The sequence below is a fragment of the Antrostomus carolinensis genome, unplaced genomic scaffold (genome assembly GCF_000700745.2).
Source record: "Antrostomus carolinensis isolate BGI_N321 unplaced genomic scaffold, ASM70074v2 scaffold5675, whole genome shotgun sequence".
NCBI lineage: Eukaryota > Metazoa > Chordata > Aves > Caprimulgiformes > Caprimulgidae > Antrostomus > Antrostomus carolinensis.
In genome coordinates this window covers 19,216-37,399 of record NW_010318311.1, presented here as the reverse complement: position 1 = coordinate 37,399, position 18,184 = coordinate 19,216, and the positions used below count along the sequence as shown (strand labels likewise).

At 39.3% G+C, this 18,184-nt stretch overlaps 1 protein-coding gene across 1 annotated transcript; it reads left to right on the top strand.

Moving 5' to 3' along the window:
- The first annotated feature begins 151 nt into the window (after positions 1–151).
- LSM8 (LSM8 homolog, U6 small nuclear RNA associated) lies at positions 152–5,099 on the top strand. Its single transcript, XM_010168838.2, has 4 exons — positions 152–194; positions 907–980; positions 2,419–2,546; positions 4,844–5,099. Exons 1-4 carry the CDS (start codon positions 152–154, stop codon positions 4,932–4,934), a joined length of 336 nt encoding a protein of 111 aa, XP_010167140.2. The 3' UTR covers positions 4,935–5,099.
- The last annotated feature ends 13,085 nt before the right edge of the window (positions 5,100–18,184 follow it).

The following is an 18,184-nucleotide window of genomic DNA, read 5'->3' as shown; positions in this document are numbered from 1 at the left end:
CTCCGGGCCCGGCAAGGCGTGAGCTGCGAGGAGATCCCCAGCCCTGGGCAGGCTGCTGAAGGGCCTGTGAAAAGCACATTGTCTGGGGCCTCTGGCCTCCTGCATCCCGCTCCCGCGGGCCGGAGCGCTGCTCGGTCCTTCCTGGTTAGCCATGTCGGTTTCTTTTGACGTGAGCCTGGCTTGGCATGTAGACTGTAGGTTACAGGAGACCCAGAAAATAGGGTCCCCCATAGCCTCAAGTGCTGCAGACCTGACCCTTGCTTAATCTGTGATGAGGGGTGAGATTCGCATTAGGCCTGCTTCCGTAAAGGGTTCTTAACATGTGTTTGGTTATCAGCTCTATATCATTTGCTCAAAAGCTGTGAGTTAGTGTTCCTGAAACCCTTTTTCTTGCCAGGTTTTTGTGCTCCTAATAACCTTTGGGCATTTGCAGTTTTATTCACAAACAGTAAGGTGCTAACCCAAAATAATTCAGGATGCTAGATATGTGATCATCAAAATGGGATAGTCATAGCTTCAGCAAGGGGATGTACAATGCCAGACTCTGGATCCCCACTGTTTTTAAGGCCTTAGGTTGAAGCATTTATAAAACTGGTTATTTTATTTCAAGTTTAGGGTAGTGCAGTTAGTAATGGGAAGACAGGTGAACTCAAATCTTTAGTCTGCTTTTAATAGTGTTTATGGTTGTGTATGATTGGGTATGGTATGTCCATGATTGGGTAAAGTGAAACTTTAAAACACATTGTCATAAAAAATACTGTGTTGTCAAATGTTGCTATCAACTGTGCTGCATGGTTTGTTGGGGTTTTTTAAAGCCTATGCTGATAGGCTTTTCTAGCTCTTAATGGCTCTTAAAATGTCTGTTACATATGAATGTTTCAGAAAATGTTAAATGTTCTATTTCAGATCTCTCTAAGCATTTCCTTAATGAACTATCAGGTACTGTTGCAGTTATTACTTCTGATGGAAGAATGATTGTGGTGAGACTTGTATTTTTTAACATTTTCCCCCATAAAGACTTTCCATCACGGCAATAAAGAAACCATGCTAGAGTATCATCACTTATATGTTCACACCTTTACAAACTTGTTTTTTAAAGCTTTATGGCCATTATTATATACTGTATGATTTAAACACTTACTGGTTCTTGCCTGACAGCTTTGTCCATGGACAAACTTGTGCTTGAAAATGCTTTGACTTTGTGTCAAATGGCCTTTTCTGTAGAAATGCATAAGAAAATACATTTCTTTTTCTGTTCTGTACTTTGACTTATATCTAAAACATCCTCTTTGTTCAGTAACAACTTTCATGCTAAAACCATTTTTTCCGTATGGCTATAAAAAACCATCAGCTGATAATTGCCTGAATAATTTTTGTGGGATCTGTTTAAGCCTGAAAAGTTGAGGATTGGCAAACTGTTATATATTAGACTGTATAATGTTCTAATTTTATTGCTTCTGTGTTATATTTTTCTCTTGTATTCCTGCCCCTGTCTTTTATTCTTTTGTGTTTTGAGTTTAACTTCCTAGTATGATCATAGCATAGGCATTATGTCTTCCTGTCTGTCTGTACGTAGCTTCGTGTGGCCTCTGAAAGGAGAAAACAGTACTTTTAGTAGAAGTGTACTAGCTTCACCAAATCTTCTGTCTGGTTGAAGTCAGTCTGGTAAACTTTGTGTTGTGATACAAGATAATTTCTACCAAAAAAACCTGAATGGAATTGTTATATGTGACTTGTTAAGTGATTAGATGATAAAAATTGATATTATCACTATTTGAATGATGGTGTTTTACATGAGTTTAAATTTCTTAATCAGTTACTGATGGTATATTACACAGATCAGTTATGTTATCATTTTTCCAAATGCATATTGAAGTGACACAGAAATTATTCTTTTTGTGTGTTATTTTGGGGTTTTGGTGTGGTTTTTTTTGGTTTTTTTTTAGTAATTTTGTGGAACCAAACTAATCTTTAAAGAGACACCACTTAAAATTACATATTAAGAATGGTTTCAATACGGTTAGCCACAAGAATATAATTTTTCTATTCATTGATTTAATTGATTATTTATTTGGTTTCTGAAAACTTCCATATAAGCAAAACTAAAATAGTGTAGAAATAGTAAAATTAGTTGTCTAGAGTTCTGTCATTAGTAAAAGGGAAACTTTCTTTTAATGTTAAAGGTTACTGTAGATTTTCACATGAAAAAGTAGTAAATATATAGGGAGATACTTTTCTTAAATTGATTGTTGCTTTTAAAGTTTAATTCTCCAGCTGTTTTAAGTCTAACAATAAAACCTAAATAGAGCATCTCTTCTCTAGTGCCATAGTAGTGCCACCTTGTATAAGATATCCTTGAGAGCAAGGGGATACGTGTAAAAGGTAATTGGAGTGCTTTATTTTTGTGTGTTTTTTCAGGGAACCCTCAAAGGTTTTGATCAGACCATTAACTTGATTTTGGATGAAAGCCATGAACGAGTGTTCAGTTCTTCACAAGGAGTTGAGCAAGTAGTGCTGGGATTGTACATTGTAAGAGGTGATAATGTGTAAGTACAGCATCGTTTAAAGTAATTAATAAAAAATCTAGTGTGCGTGTATATATATTTCTTGTATATCTCTGTCTTGCTAGCCCCAGACATCTTAATGTATTTGTATCTGAGGGATATTAAATAGCAAATATCTGTGCTTCTGTTACAGAAGTGATTGCCTTGTAGTGTTAAGATACTGTTGGTCTAGATTTACTGAGCTGTAAGTTATCCAGCTCATGTACTAACAGCAAGCTAAGAAAGGTCAGTGTAAAGCTCAGCACTTTCCTTTCTTGAGTCTAGGCATTGTGTAGATGTTCTTTATTCCAGTCTGTGAGTGGCAGCATCTGTCAATAGAGGAAAAGGGAGAAGAATGAACGAAAGATGAGATAGAACTTGTGTGCAAAAGATCAGCAATCTGGTGTACAGAGTTAACTTCTAACAGGAATTTTTTTGAATGAGTTTTTTATGGAGGACATTAATCTGGAAAATGCATGAAGATTCTGGCTTGATGGTGTAACAACTGGACAGTCAAAGCCAATGTAGCGACACGTCAAAGGTGTGAGTTGATATTTGATGTAAAATGCCATGAAAAAGCGATAGTAAAAGCTCATTAAATGCAGAGAAAAGTAGCTGATGTGCCAAACAGATGGGAGGATTACAAGAGATGTGGAAAGAAGGCCTGGTACGTGGCTCTACTATGAAGATAATTTTTGCAGCAGCATTCTGGAACTGATAGCAAAAAAATAAATTATTTTTTAATCACAACCAGAAAAAGAATATGTCACAGTTACCAACATGTGAGCCTGGACAGGAATGTTAATCTCCTAATTCTAATGGATATTTCTGGACAAAGAAATATCCATTAGATATTTCCAAGACTTAGATCTGTATCTCAGTGTGTTTATCTAACATAATTGAGGAAGCAAATAATTTTGGAAGCCTTTCATCACTTGACTTAAGCTTTTCAGCAAAAATAAATAAACTGTCAAACGTACAAAGGTAGGGGTAAGCATGCTACTCTAACAGTAACTTTTCATTCAAATACTACAAATGTGTATAAAAAGCCACATAATTGTTTAATACTCTTCTTGATGAGGACAAACTTTTTGGCAGGGTCTGTAGTGACAGAACAAGGGGAAAGAGGGTAGACTTAGACTAGGTATAGTGAAGAAATTTTTTACAATGAGGGTGGTGAAACACTGGAACAGATTCCCCAGAGAGGGAGTTGAACCACGTTGCTGGAAACATTGAAGGTCAGGCTGGACAGGTCTCTGGGCAACCTGATCTAGTGGAAGATGTCCCTGCTCACTGCAGGGGGGTTGGAACTAGATGACCTTTAAAGGTCCCTTCCAACCCAAACCATTCTGTGGTTTTGTTCTTCCTGTAAGGATGCTGAATTTCAGTATGTTAAAAGTTGTGTGAATACAGAATTATTCCTTCTAATGAATATGTTTTTAAATTTGTCAAGTTTACAAAAAAAATAGAATACTTTATGTGAAAGAATGTTTTGAGCACAGCTATAGATGCAATTGGTTGCTGTGAAATCAGGAGTGATATAAGGAGATGGGGAAATACTTCATTTAACTTTGTCTGGCTTTTTCTGTTCTTGAAAAAGGAAGATAATCTGTCAACGAGTTATGTATAAAGGTATTTCATTGCACACTGTAAAACTTAATTGTGGAACTTATTGCTGCAGGATGTAGCAAACACCAAAAAGCTGTATTTGTTCAGAAAGCTGTTGGATGGGTTAATAGAGCGTAGTTTCTGATGGCTGTTAAGTCCTTTTGTGGATACAGCCACTAGCTCATAAGTGGTGTATAGAAGGGTATGTCAGAAAGATTAGACTCTTTATTTTTACGTTCCTTCTGGCTAGTATGACTTACGTTACCTTCACCTTCTTCTCTCTTTAAGGCAGTTTTAACTGAGTCCATTAGTGTTTTAGTCCAGGTAACTCTTAACATAGCATAGGTGAAATACTATATATTCTTTCTTGCATAAATTAATAACATTTCACTGGGCTGTGTTGAAGGAAATTGTCTTGCTTATGTCATGCCGTATACACTTACAAATTGTTACAGTTAAACATTACTCTTGAAAAGCTATTCTTTCTCTGAAAAGTATTTGATTCTTACAACCTATGTCTCTTAAAAAAAAAAAAAATTCCTTTAGACTCTACTTATGGCCATCAAAATTTGAAGTTCAAAGGATAGAGCTCTATAATTAAAAAAAAAAAAAAAAAGGTTTTTGTTAGCAAGTTAATTTTGTGGCTTTCCAGATTTGCACCAGGGGATTTCAACAAATATTTTTTATTGCAGTGCTGTCATTGGTGAAATTGATGAAGAGACAGATTCAGCCCTCGACTTGGGGAATATTCGAGCAGAACCTTTAAACTCAGTTGTGCATTGAAAAGATGAAACTGCACAGGGACTTTGTAAATCTTTCATTGTACAGACCTATTTAACAACATGGACAATTTTTACAAATTGTGTTTAATTTGTTTAGCTACCAGTTTTTTATGATAATTACGTTGTAGTTTTGCATGTAAATTAAAGTTTCTACATTTTACTAAAAGCGCCTTAATTGAATTTACTTTGCGGTTTTATGCTGGATAATTTCACTGTAAAATACATACTGGGGAATGCAAGCAGTATCAGTGATGGTCCTGATATTGTGTATATATACACCTCGTTCTTAAAACAATACCTCGTTCCTAAAGATAAACCAAGGCTTTTCGTGTTAACTCAGAATTATCTGGAGGTAGATTGTGTAACAGTCAATTTAACCACCTTTAAATGTAGCTCTGGCTGTAAGTAGAAAACTGGTTTTTGTGGGGGTTTTGTTGTGTGTGTGTAGCGTGGAAATCAAGCATGTTAAAAGCTTTCACAGTCAAATTAGTGACATGCATGTAATGGGGTTTTTTGCTGTTCGTCAAACATTGTTCTGTAGTCCCCAAGACTATACTAGAGGTGCAAGAGTTCTTAGGGCCTGAATGCTTGCAGACAAATTAAACTGGAAAAAGACTGACCAGGAATACAGAACCTAAACCAAATATACACATTTATTTGAAGTGCATTAAATTCCAGACAAACTCATTCTCTGTCTTCTCCTCTCCACAGCTGTCATGTTGCTCAAAATTTGGATGAGATCTATAGAAAGAATTGTGTGTTTGCTGATGTTTAACCATTGCCTTGCTAGAGTATAGTTTAGAAGACACAGGAGTACTTTAGATAGAGAAATTATTTCTTTTGATTGAATTTTGACGTAATATTGAACATAAGGATCACATGTAACCATAATAGAGCTCTTCTTATACATCAGCAACAGCCAAGGTAAGTGGGACAAGCTCTGTGCACCCGTATATTGTGTTTTAGGCCACATCCTGTTCACTACCCAGCAGAAATACTGGTATGGTGGCGGTGAGAGGAAGTTGGTACTATTGGACAAAGTTGTTTTCCTAGCATGCCAGCAGGTCCAGTATTTCTTCCCCTCCACCCATATAAATGTGCTGTCAGAAAAAAAAAAAAAAAAAAAGAATGTTCATATTTGGTTTCTATATTTATTTTAATATTGAGTGGGATTTATTACTTTTCATTGCATGTTCACTGGAAACTAAATACATTGAACTGAATATGTTTTTCTGCATGAAATCAGGCTCTCAGTTCTTGTAGCTTCCAGCTTGTTTTCTGAGGTTGTTCTTGGTGGAGCATGTGAAGCCCAGCAAACCTTTTTCTTCTTTATCCATCTTGCACCCTAGTAATGTCTTGTAGTTTTCTGTCCACGTTTCTGCATGGTATTGCTGAGCAGACACTGAATAAGGCAAATGTGATTACTGAAAGTCAGTAAATCTGGCTGTAATTCATTGTGTCAAAAGAATCGACCAGCTTTAGTACAGTCAACAAAATCATGTATAATGAAAAGCCCTTTTGCTACTGAAACACTGATAATGGCACAAGAGAAAATAAAGTATCGAAAGTGAATTGTATTGATAAAGGACAAATAAAGCAATTATGTAAATTAGCTACTTTAGGACTCTGCAGAAAAAAATGCAGAGGCAAAGAGTGGAATCAGGATGAGCTGATTTTAAATGCACTACTTTGCCTTGGATGTAGTAGGAGAGTTATAGTTGAAATACACAGATTGAATACTTAGAGAAGCACTGGAATGACTAGGGAAATCATTTGCTTTATAGCTGAGGAAATATGTTTGCAGCTGAGGTATGGAATGTTAATGCATATGGAGGCATCTGCCTCGAGCACGTCATTTACAATGGTCCTGTGTTTCATTGAGAACTTAAAAATATGATGACCTGCTGATGTTGAAAGAATTTTCTCTGTCCTTGAAGTGATGATTTCACAGGGAAAGCTGTGTAACCAAGGTGGTGAAGCTGATTAGTAAAACCCAGGGAGTGACCAGATGAGAATTCCAAGTAGTTCAGGAATGACTGAAGCAGGAAAAACACTATCTGGGGAAAAAAAAAAATTAAATAGTTTCACACAGTTAGGTGTTTAAAACACAGATTGTAAACCCTGTCTTCTTACCGTCAGGTGAGTGACCTCAGCTCTTGTATGCACTTTTTCTGGACCTGTGAAATTGTGTGTGCAGGGTGAGGATGGGCAGTTGCAGCTTAAAGAAGTTAAAATGTGTCTCCAGTCATAGGTCAACCTAAATTTAGGACATTCTCCAAGGGATTGAGAAAGAGAAGTTTAAACTCCCTTTCAGAAGCGTATCCTAAGAAAAGCTGTCTGCATACAGCCCAAGTGGGTTGATACGCAGTGCCTTGTCAAACTGATTCTTCTGCAGTGAGATAGACCAACTCGCAGGTCTGCGTGGGATTGTGGGCAGTAACTCAGCCCTGCCAAGACAGCCTGCTCAGAGGCAAAGTTCTGTCTAAACCTGAGAAGTGGCAGCTCTGGAGTTTGCTTCATGTTTAGACATCACCAAGGTAAAGCTTTTCAGAGTTGTGATTTCTGGCTTGCACTCAAATTGTATTTCAATTTCTGCACCAAATTTTGCTTAAATTTGATGCCGTTGGTTTTGGTCTGGATTTGACCAAAGCTGCTTCTGGATGGACTAGTGAAGGCATCAAAGGCAGGAGACCCAGTCAGAAGGGGTTTCCTGAAATCAACTCTACGCCTCATCATGCTTTTAAAAATTACAAGATGAAATTATAGCCTTGTGAACTTACAGGAGCTCTATAGTGGATAATGTAGATCCCTGTAAGTGTATGGTGGGGAGAAAACACTCAGACAGTATTTGATGCAGGAAGTTGAGTTCTAACCAGTCTGAAGCAGTATTTTTATTGAATCAAACCTGTTGTGCAATCCAGCTAAAAAATAGGTCACCAATTAAAGTTAATAATTTTTTTGTATCGTTAATTTACATTCATAAAATGAATCAAAGTAGGAAAAAATAAATGGGACTGAAACCAGGAAATGGACATAGAGTGATGGCTTCATATTAGTCCTTCTATAAAAGAAAGCTTGAGAATATTAGTCCCCAGAGGAGGAGATGAGCTAGTGTGGAAGCTCGGCAAGTGTGAAGGTTGGGTATGTGCCTTGACTCCAGGTGAACCCATGCTGCAGCTAGTGTAGGAAGTAGCACAGAGGTAAAGCACAGAGGAAGAAGTAGAGCTGAATTTTTGAGAGGAAAATTTTTCTCCTCAGATGCAGATGAGGTATGAAAGAGGACTGGAGTACAAAAAGCACCACAGATCATTGTTGTGTTGAGCAGGGATATGCCAATTGAAGTGTGCCAGCTGGCTGAGGTGAAGGTTCTCCTTGCCATTTCCCACTAACTATACAGATGCAGTAAAGCAAATGACTCCTAGGAGGTGAGGAGTAGTATTATCTGCAAAAAGCCTCTGCTTTATTCTTGTTGGAGGGAAAAGTACTTTCAACGAAAAAAGAATAACTCCCTTTCAGACTTGAAGGCGCTTCCAGTGAGTTCTGACCACTGTGGCCATATGACTTGTCAGCTGGTTCTTCAAGGTACATGAAGAGCCCTGCTCAGACAGGAAAAGGGGTTGTAGTCCATAGTGTTCTTGAAACTTGTTTCCTGCAAAGAGCCTAGATTGAAGATCCAATAAATACCAGGTGATGTTCAGTAAAATCCAGTGCGTCCTTGCAGAGTAATAAACCAATTTTACAATAATGAGCAGGGCAGAGAAAGGTGATACTAAGGACAAAAGGAAGTAATGCTGAATTGGAGGTAATCATCATATTCCATTAAGTTTCCTGCATTGCCCTAGGTTGGTCACTTCCTCCTTTTGTTTGTTTAATAGAGATCTTGGAGTGAAAGGACAAGTCTTTACTAGTACTGGAAAAGGATGTCTCCAGTGAAATGACTGAGCTGGCTTATAAAGAGATTAATTAATTGCTTGAAGGAACACAGAAGCTTTCTTCTGTGGTCCAAGGGGAGCTTCCTTAATTGCAATCCATGTGAAATGCCTCCATGTCCACTTCATATATTTGCTATTTAAGTTCTTCAAATATTACGTGGCCTACAGGCAGGTTACTGTGATTCTGTGAAAGAACATGGATTCTGTTTTGAGGACTTATTTCTGCCAGTGGAGAACTTCTGTATTACTCAACCTCTGCTATCAACTTTAGCCTGTTTTCTTTAGTCCATGACAGTATTTATCCTTCAATCCATTTTATAAGTAAAGCAACTGAGAGACATATCTAACCCACTGTAATAGAGCTGAAGATAAAATGCAAGTGGTTTGTATGGCAGGTTTATCTCATGGCCATCACCATACTACTTTCAAGGTCTGTATGCTTGAGCAGGTGATTTTTATCTGTGGTAAGGTAATTCCTGCTTTTAGACTCTGCTGCATGAAGCTGCACTCAGCACTGAGAATTCCATTCTGTGGAGTCATACAGAAATAATCCTGCATGATCAGGGTTGTGTTCTCACTGCACTGGTAAGAAAGGATTTAATTTATTCCACGGTTCATGTGAGAAATACCAAGCCATGAGCTGTTCCTTTAGTAATTAAATGGCAAAAACCATGAAGGCACTTTTCAAGAAGGTAAAAGCCTCAGTTGAAGAGGCTTGGAAAATACACGAGTCATACCTGTGAGACATTGAGGTGCTTTGTGCTTGCTCGTTATATTTGGTCTGCGGTACATTTTGGCACCTGTGTATGCATCTATACTAATTTTTACTAATTGTGTTCTTATTTTTGCTTTCCAGTTGGGGAAGCTGCGGTTTATTGATTAGAATAATGAAAATAAGTCTGTGATTTTTTTTTTAATAATGGAAGAGAGTTCCTCAGTCACAGTAGAGTTCCAGAAAAGCTGTCATATCAGTCTCAGCTTCCCCTGTTGCTTAAAGGATAAGGCATACTTCATGTATCAGGTATTCACAGACAAAAAACTGTGAAAATTAGATGTGCCAGAAGGTGGTATCTGTACAGATCAAGCCTTGAGGTGAGGGAGGGAAAACCAGTACTCAGCTTAGGTTAAAACCATATGACAGAAGATAGTAAAAAGCCAGGTATTTGTCGTGGAAATCTGTTCCCGACACCCTCTAGCGTGCTATATGCTGTCTCAGGGTCCTTTTCAGGGGCTTTTTTTTTTACAGTAACTTTTACATTAATGGCAGAAATGCTGACATTTCTTCCAGTAGCAGCATTTGCCCTGAAGAAAATAAAAGCTCCACTGATGAAGGTGGAAATCAAAGCTGAAAACAAAATAGCATTCAGACTTTTGCCAAGAACTCCTTGCTAGCACTAAAATCCTGACCTTATCTAGGCAGCAATATCTTCCTTCCTGGAGCCTTGCAGCACGTTCCAGGAACATGCTGCTGCTGCTCAGCCTTACATCAGTAACTGCCACTGAATGCCAAGAGATTTCACTCCCCACTGAACTTCTTGACTGCTACTTGTACTTTTAGATAAAAGGTGTTTTGTTACTGGAGGGAGAACAAGGGCATGTGCCTGTACCAGTTTTGCCCACTAAAACATCTTTAATGGCTGTCCCACCGTCTTCTTTTTGTTTTATACTCCAGATTTATCTTTGATTCAGTGTCAGTTTTCCCAGCAGTGATGATTACAGTGCTCTGCATAAAAGCTGGAGTGCAAATTACGTAGGTGGAGAAATGGAAGAAGCTGGATTTGAAGTAGTGAAATCCATAAAAAATAGAAGCAAGCAGGATAGAAATCTGTTGAATGTGAACAAAGTCAGTTTTTACAGCAGCGCTCATTATAGCGAAGCTCTCTTTAACACAGGTACAGTTATTGTGCGTGTCATTCATATTATGAGAAATACTGAGAAATTGTGAGAAAACACTATCTACTCAGAAATATTTTAAGGCACTATAATTTCATATGGAAGCTTCCTTCCTGAAGTATTATTTTTAAATTATGGTTCTTGCTTTGGATTTTTGTGTGTAAATCTTTGGGAATTCCCACACTTGTATAATTTCAGACTTCAACTCTGTTTATGATGCAGATGGACACCTGTATGCAGATTAGCACTGTGATGTTTCTGCAAACTGTCTGACCAGAGTTGCTGGTGGTATATGGCAAGGATCTGCATTGTTTTGCACTGCTGGGACACGCAGGTGACATAGTGTCCTCAGACAAAGGGGACAGATTGCTAAATTGTGTTCAATTGTATGCAAAAGACCAGGAAAAAACATGCAGCAATAAAACCCCTACCTCTTCACAATTTCAAACTCATTTTATAGTATTTCCAAAGAATAAAACCAGTTCTTACCAACTGCCACCTAAGTATGACTGCATCTATACCATTTAATCTGTACAGACTGGATCTACAGGAATTCTGTTTTGCAGCGAGTTGGAGAGCTGAACAGAAGCCAAGGCAGGAAGTGATTATGGGTAAGGAGCTGATGCTGATTGAAAATGAGTGATGCTGCGGAGGAAATATCACACAATAGAACCTCAGTTAGTTTGGAAATAGATTTCAAAAACAGGGCACATTAGGATGTAAACAGTCAATAGGACTGGGACCCACCTTTCTCCTAACAATCAGATCATGAGCAGTAGGAGCGTGCAGAATGATTTCAATGATTAAACTGCAAGTGCAAAATGCGTGAAAGTGCATGTTCATCAACATCAAACGGAAACAGCCTTCTTGCTTTTTGCCATGTTTCTTCTACTGCTTGTCTTAACTTCTCCTGGATACAAGAGTCAGGCGTAAGTGCGGCTTAAATCTAGGAAGTGCAAATGTTCAAGGTCTTTGAAAAGGCAGGCTTAAGATTCTTTTGTGTAACTGTAATGGGGTAGGATTGCTCTCTGGAATTGTACTTTTGATTTTCAAGACTGCTTTACTGAGAAGTTGTCAGCTCACTTTCAATTAAAATTGTCAACATCTGAGCAGAAACAGTCTCTGATGAGAAATGGACCAGAATTCAGATTTGGTAGAGTTAGCTATTACTATAATTTAAGTGATGATTGTTATGTAGGTGAAGGGGACAGCTTCCTGTTTTGTCTACAGACTAGTTTAACATTGTGCATAGTTTGAGTTTTATGCTCTAACTTCTGATTCTAACATTTTTCAGAAGTCCAGCGGATGCAGAAAGCAATAAGAAAGACAAACTTCAACCTGGGAGTCATACTTTGTTATTTGTGGATAAGGTATGTATGATGTTCTACAACCACATTGTGTATATCAGTAGATTTTGGTTTGTTCTAATTATGCTTTTGCTGAGTATCAACAGCAAAGTGCAGATGCTAGCAGAATTGCCCTTAGCTGAAAGAGAATTGCCAGGCTACCCTACTCCTAATGCCACTTTTTAACACACAGATGTACCCAGAGCAACGTTGAGAGCCTCAGTTCTTCCTGCCTGGCCCTTCATCAGCTTGGGCCTTTAAGCAGCTGAACTTTATTTATGAAATCACCAGTTTCCTGTACTCTGCCATAGGCCACCTGAGCCTTAGTAACTTAACGAAGTGAGAAACTTCTAAGATGACAAAGGTTCTACTACAGCATGAAGAAAGGCTTAATCAGTGAAGATGATCTGGGCATAAAGAAGTATAGATAAGTTGCAAAAGACACTGACCCATCATTTTTCCCTGCACTTCTGGTAGATATTTTTCTCTGTTTGCTCCTTTCTGCCCAGAAAGAACATCTACACATGTCCAAAATGAAAGCTGATTTTTCTGACAGTGTCTTGAGCCCCTGTTGTGTTAAAGGGTAGAGAGATTGGCAGAAGATAAGCCCCCTTGCGTTCCAGCTTATCCTTAAATATCAGAGGGGCTGGGATCAGTTGGGCTTAGATTCTGAGTGATGCCCAATTCATCACTATCAGTCCAGTTGCATTCAATTACATTGAACTACCACAGCTCTGGATGCACTAATAGTGCAGCATTACAGTCCAGTCATGTTCAAATGAACTAGCATGGCCACCTGGTCATCTCCAGTGAGAACTCCCACGGCGGGATTCAGTGTCAGCACAATGCACCTCCAGTCTAGTCACATTTAAATGAACTTACACCGCCACACTTGGTCACATTCAAAGGGGACTATCATGACTGGATTAATGAATGGTGCAGTTTATTGAAGCAACAGAGTGCAGGTTCTTTTGGATTGCCAGTGATAAATATACTGACTGCAAAAATGAGCGTAGGTACCTAAGAATGTGAATCTACAAATGTGTTAAGAAAAACAACTCTATAGAGATTTTTTAAGTTTCCTGGGGAAGGTTCGAATCTTACCCAATAGGCATCCCTATGGGAGGAAAGAGAAACTCTGCCCATTGACTGATCCCAGAAGTCCACAATGGTTCGTGATGGTGTCCTCACATGACTTGTCTGTGATGGTATCTTCCCTAACATCCCCCCTCTCTTAGGCTATTTTTATACTATTTTCTTAGTTTCAGGTGGAGCTTGAGTGACTCCAGTCATACATACCTTTATTAGAATTGGTGTAAAATTTCCTTGCTTTGCTTTTAAAGGTACAGACCAGAGGAAATTCAGAGCATGTGCTCAGTGAAGGGTGATCACACCTTAGAGGTGGGTAGCTTTTGGGATGGAGGTGTAGTTTAGCATTATAAGGAGAAAAGTTCCACGAGGGACACGGTTTTGTCAAAAGGTTGAGAAACTGCTGGCTCAGGGTAGCAACCATGCGGCTTATCATTTAGCACCATCAAGTTCTCCTCTGCTGTGCACAGAGCCTGGCTGTGGTGTCTCCACTTCATTCCACCCTCCATGCTGTTTCTCTTTAGAGTCAGTAACTAAAATTTCAGGCTGTACCTAGGGAACTGCCATGGAATGGATTTCTCACATACCAATGACACTATGCCCTGAAATTTTCCTTCATGCTGTACCTTCTCTTAAGATGTAAGTATAAAGAGATTTCTAAGTAAGTCACCTCTAGTAAAAATTCTACAGGCTCTCATGACAGATGGCAAAATGCAAGCGTGGGATTTTGTTTCAGGAATAAAGTTGAAAAGTAATATAGCCAATCATTTAAAGAGAGGAGATTAAATTCAGACCATGTTCAACGTAACCTCTTCCCTGCCCCAACATAGATGGGTAAAAAAAAAAAAAAAATCCCAAATATGTCCTTGTGACTTAGCTGGCAGCCAAACAAGACACAGCCACTTGCAGCCTTCCTCCCTCAGCCCCTTCCCCCCCACCCAGGGAATCGGGGAGAGAATAGGAGGGATGAAGGTGAGGAGACTTGTGGGTTGAGATAAGAACAATTTGATAATTAGAGTAAAAATAAAATTAAAATAATAAGAATAATAAGAGTAACAATGATAACAAATATATGTGAGTGATGCAGAGTACAATTGCTCACCACCTGCTGATAATGATCCTGGAGGAGTGAAAAGGAACCCCGAAACCGAAATCACAATCCTGGAAAAGCAAGCCCAAGCAATTCCTGAGAGAATCCCCCCCTTTCCAGTCAGCCCCAGTTAATATACTAAACACGACATAATATGATGTGGAAAATCTTATTGGCATATCCAACTGTCAGTTCTGGGGTTTACTAACTACTGCACTTTTCTTCTCTGCTCCCCACTTCCAGTCCTCTGCTCTTGGAAACTGCCCAGGCACAGTGTCCTTGTAATTATCAACATTGTTCTCATAACAATCCTCACTGAAACCAAAACTCAGCACTTTCCAGCTACTAAGAAGAAAATTAACCCTATCCTAGCAAAAACCAGGACAGTCCTTTTCTTGACTGAAGAAGGCTCAGCTCCATTGTGGATGCCAAGAAACAAATCAGGTTTTAAAGCCCAGCTTCTCTGAAATACTGGTGCATTTCTAAGATACAGCCCTGCAGCTCTTGAAAATTTAGAGGACAGCATAAAACAATTCAAGTCGATTAACAGTAAATACAAAAACACATTGATGATCAGGTTGGTTTGAAGAAATGTGTGGAAAAGGGAGCTGGAATGGGCCTGTGTGATTCAGGATTCCTTGGTAAATAATTTCTGCTGGGTTTACCTAGCTGCTGTGAAAGGACCACTGGCTTTGTACTGTGTTATTTTTCCCTTGATTCTCTAGGAATACATAAGCATGATCCTGTTTCATGAAAGCACTTAAGAGGAGCATTTGAGCTGGATAATAGCTGTCTATTCATTCTTGCAACAGGAAATGTAGTTGTATGCACAGGATTTTGATAATACAACGGGAGACAAAAAGTACTTTCTTGCTGATGAACTAGAGAAAAGCTAGGGCAGTCGGCAGTTCATCAGCAAGAAAGTAACTGGCAGTAGTGTCTAGGTAGATGCCACGAGCATTTATAAATGTGAAGGAAGCGGGTTTTTTTTTGTTTTGTTTTGTTTTTTCTTGTTTACAAGGACACCTAGAGCTCCATTCTACATAGAGGGACTGTTGTAGACATACAAGGATGGGTCTCTAAGGTGGGAGCCGAATTTGTATGCCGTATGTACAGTTAAGACAGAAATAGCAAGATAAGATAAAAAATGAAAGTTGTCATTTGCAATACACTTATGAGCTGTGCTCATAAGGTTTGACTGGAATGTAGTCCAAATTATCCTGAATAAAAGATGGACTGTGCTGCTTGCCTGTATAAGTCACTGTCCTTGTGATTATAGCAGTGATTAAATTAATAGCAATAGTAAATAATGATTAAAAATTCATCATAGTTAACAGGTAGTAGAATGGTCAGCTATTATAGTAACCTCAGCTAAAGTAATGCTTAAGCTTAGGGAAAGGTGGTGCTATCTTTGAAAAGCAAGTTGCCTGTTCAAGGCTGACAGTGTCAAGAAATAGAATTATCGACTTGATTTGCAAGTTCAAACAGTGAACACCATCTGCTACTGGCAATATGTAACCAAAGGGCAGGGGGATGCATAAGCCAAACTGATGGTACAGTAAAGACTAAATAACTGGTTGTCAACCCCTTGTCCTAGGGGACTTTTCTAGGTGTCACATGATACCTCCCAGCACCTGCAGGTTGTGCTGGTGATTGGCTGTCAGTTAGCAGAGGTCTATTGCAATTATGATTTTCATAATCTCAAACTAGCTGCAAAGGAAAAGTCATGCAAAGACATAAGTGTAAGCAGATTAAGAAGCAGCCTTTCACAGTGCTATTTCTTTAAGCATTCTGCACTGTTAAATCTGTTTCGTAAGTTAAAAGAAGTCAGTGAGCAAACAGCAACATTAGGTTAACAGACAATAGGATGAGGAAAGATTGGGACAGACACAAAGAGTATAAATTGACATGGGCTAAAGGTCTTCTTGCCAATTATGTGAGGTTTTATGGGTAAATAATGGGTACAAGTGACACAGTGGTTAGAAACCTGATCCCTGTGCAGGCTGGAAGGTGTTGAGGCACTGAAGAGTTAAGTGTTGGCTTATCATATTTATGTGATAAAAGCTCCTCTGCTTGAGGATAGTGATGGCAGGGAGGAAGGGACACTAGAATAAAACCTGGGCTGCACCCAGGCCCATCACAGGAGCCATCAGCCCATCAAAGGCCCATCTACACCAGCCCAGGGGAGCAGAGAAGCCCAAGGGTAGTCAGGAACCCAAATTAGGGTTTCTAACATACCTTAGCACAGAAATTAAGAAACACACCTGATTTCTCTTTGGAGAGATCAGGAAGTTCCAAAAGCTGAACTTGACTGTTACAGTGCAAACGAGAGAAGGCCTTGCTAAAGTCAAGGTAAGCAACATGCACTGCTCTCTCTCTATCCCCTGAATTACTCATGTCATCAACTCTCACCAGATCAGCATGGCATCATTTGCCCCATTGGCAAACCCACACTGACTCTTCCCCATAACCTTGTTGTCCCTAACATCTTTGGAAATGGCTTCCAGGAGGATGTCTCCATCACCTTCCCATGCAGTAAGATGAGGCTGACTGGCCAGTAGTTCCCCAGCTCCTCGTCTCACCCTTCTTTAAGACGGGATAGATATTCCCTGTCTTCCAGGCATCAGGAGCTTCCCCCAGGTGCCATGGCCCCTCCAAGATCATCAAGACGAGCCCCACAGTGACACAAGAAGGACTTTCTAGTGAAGGAATTGACTGGACTTCTCTTTATTCCCTCAGCCCCCACCCCATTGTAACTGCTATCAACTCCTGTTACACCAGATGCCAACGCTGAATTTCTGTTCTGCTGCTCCACCAGCCAAGAACTTTCCTCTCTCACTGACAACTGGCAGCACACAGTGGGTTAGGAACAAACTTGAAAACAGGTCGTGTCTGAGTTTAATCACAATGACAACACAAAGTGGAGGCCAAGATGTTCTACATCTGCTTTCTCTGTGGATTGATGCTAGAAAATACCAAAAGCTGAACTTCTCTGACCACTCTTGTGCAGGCTGGAGAAGTTTCTTAACACCTTTTCCCTTTGCAGGCTACAAATTGTCCAGCTTCCCACAGGATTAAAACCTGTGGGATTTCCCAGTGTTGCATAGCTACCAGAAGCTCACGTACTACCTTCTGCCCAGACCACAAGATTCCTCTAAAATACAGGAAGAATCTGGGAACTGATTATTAGCAATACTTCAACTCTAGTCCCTGATATTAACACAATTGATCTTCAGGCCTCCCCAGAGGAAAAGGACACAAAGGCATGCTGGCCATTTGCCTGGCCTCCAGGACATGCTAAAGATGTAGCTGTGAACAGAGGTGAAGGGAGCAGAGGAGAGCTCTGGAGAGTTACATGGGCAGGGAAGGGGGTGGAAAGCAAAGTCAAGAAGGGGAACAATAAAACAAAGACATATACTAGATTACAAAGTTTATTAAATATCAAGTTGAAACAGAATATCTGGAATTAAATACAGTGTATTAGCTTCACAAAAATGTGTTAATATAAAAAGGAACAGTGTCACAGCAGCATTCATTGCTTTTGTCACTGCCTGTTAACTCAAGTCCTTCAATTAGTGGGTAAAACCCACAAATTTTTCCAGTCTTAATTCATCTCAGTACAACCATTCTTACTTTTCCAGAATTGGGACTTTGTTCTATAATCTTTTGATCGCTAGTGACTTTTGCAGACAGGAAATGACAACTGCAGATCTTGAGTAACAACAGGTAACTCCCTTAAAAAAGTAAAACTGCTTGTTGACACCAATGTCCCACAACACTGGCTAACATCTGGGCTACAGCCACCATATCAGCTGTTAGCAGCAACAAAAAAATTGGTTATCCTATCACACAAGTTTTGGAAAGTACCGAGGAGACTGAAAGACAATATATTAACTTTCCT

Coding starts and splice junctions, on each gene's coding strand:
- LSM8 (XM_010168838.2), top strand. CDS start 152: ATGTCGGTTTCTTTTGACGTGAGCCTGGCTTGGCATGTAGACT. Junction 195..906: donor CCTGGCTTGGCATGTAGACT/GTAGGTTACAGG, acceptor GTTCTATTTCAG/ATCTCTCTAAGCATTTCCTT. Junction 981..2,418: donor CTGATGGAAGAATGATTGTG/GTGAGACTTGTA, acceptor GTGTTTTTTCAG/GGAACCCTCAAAGGTTTTGA.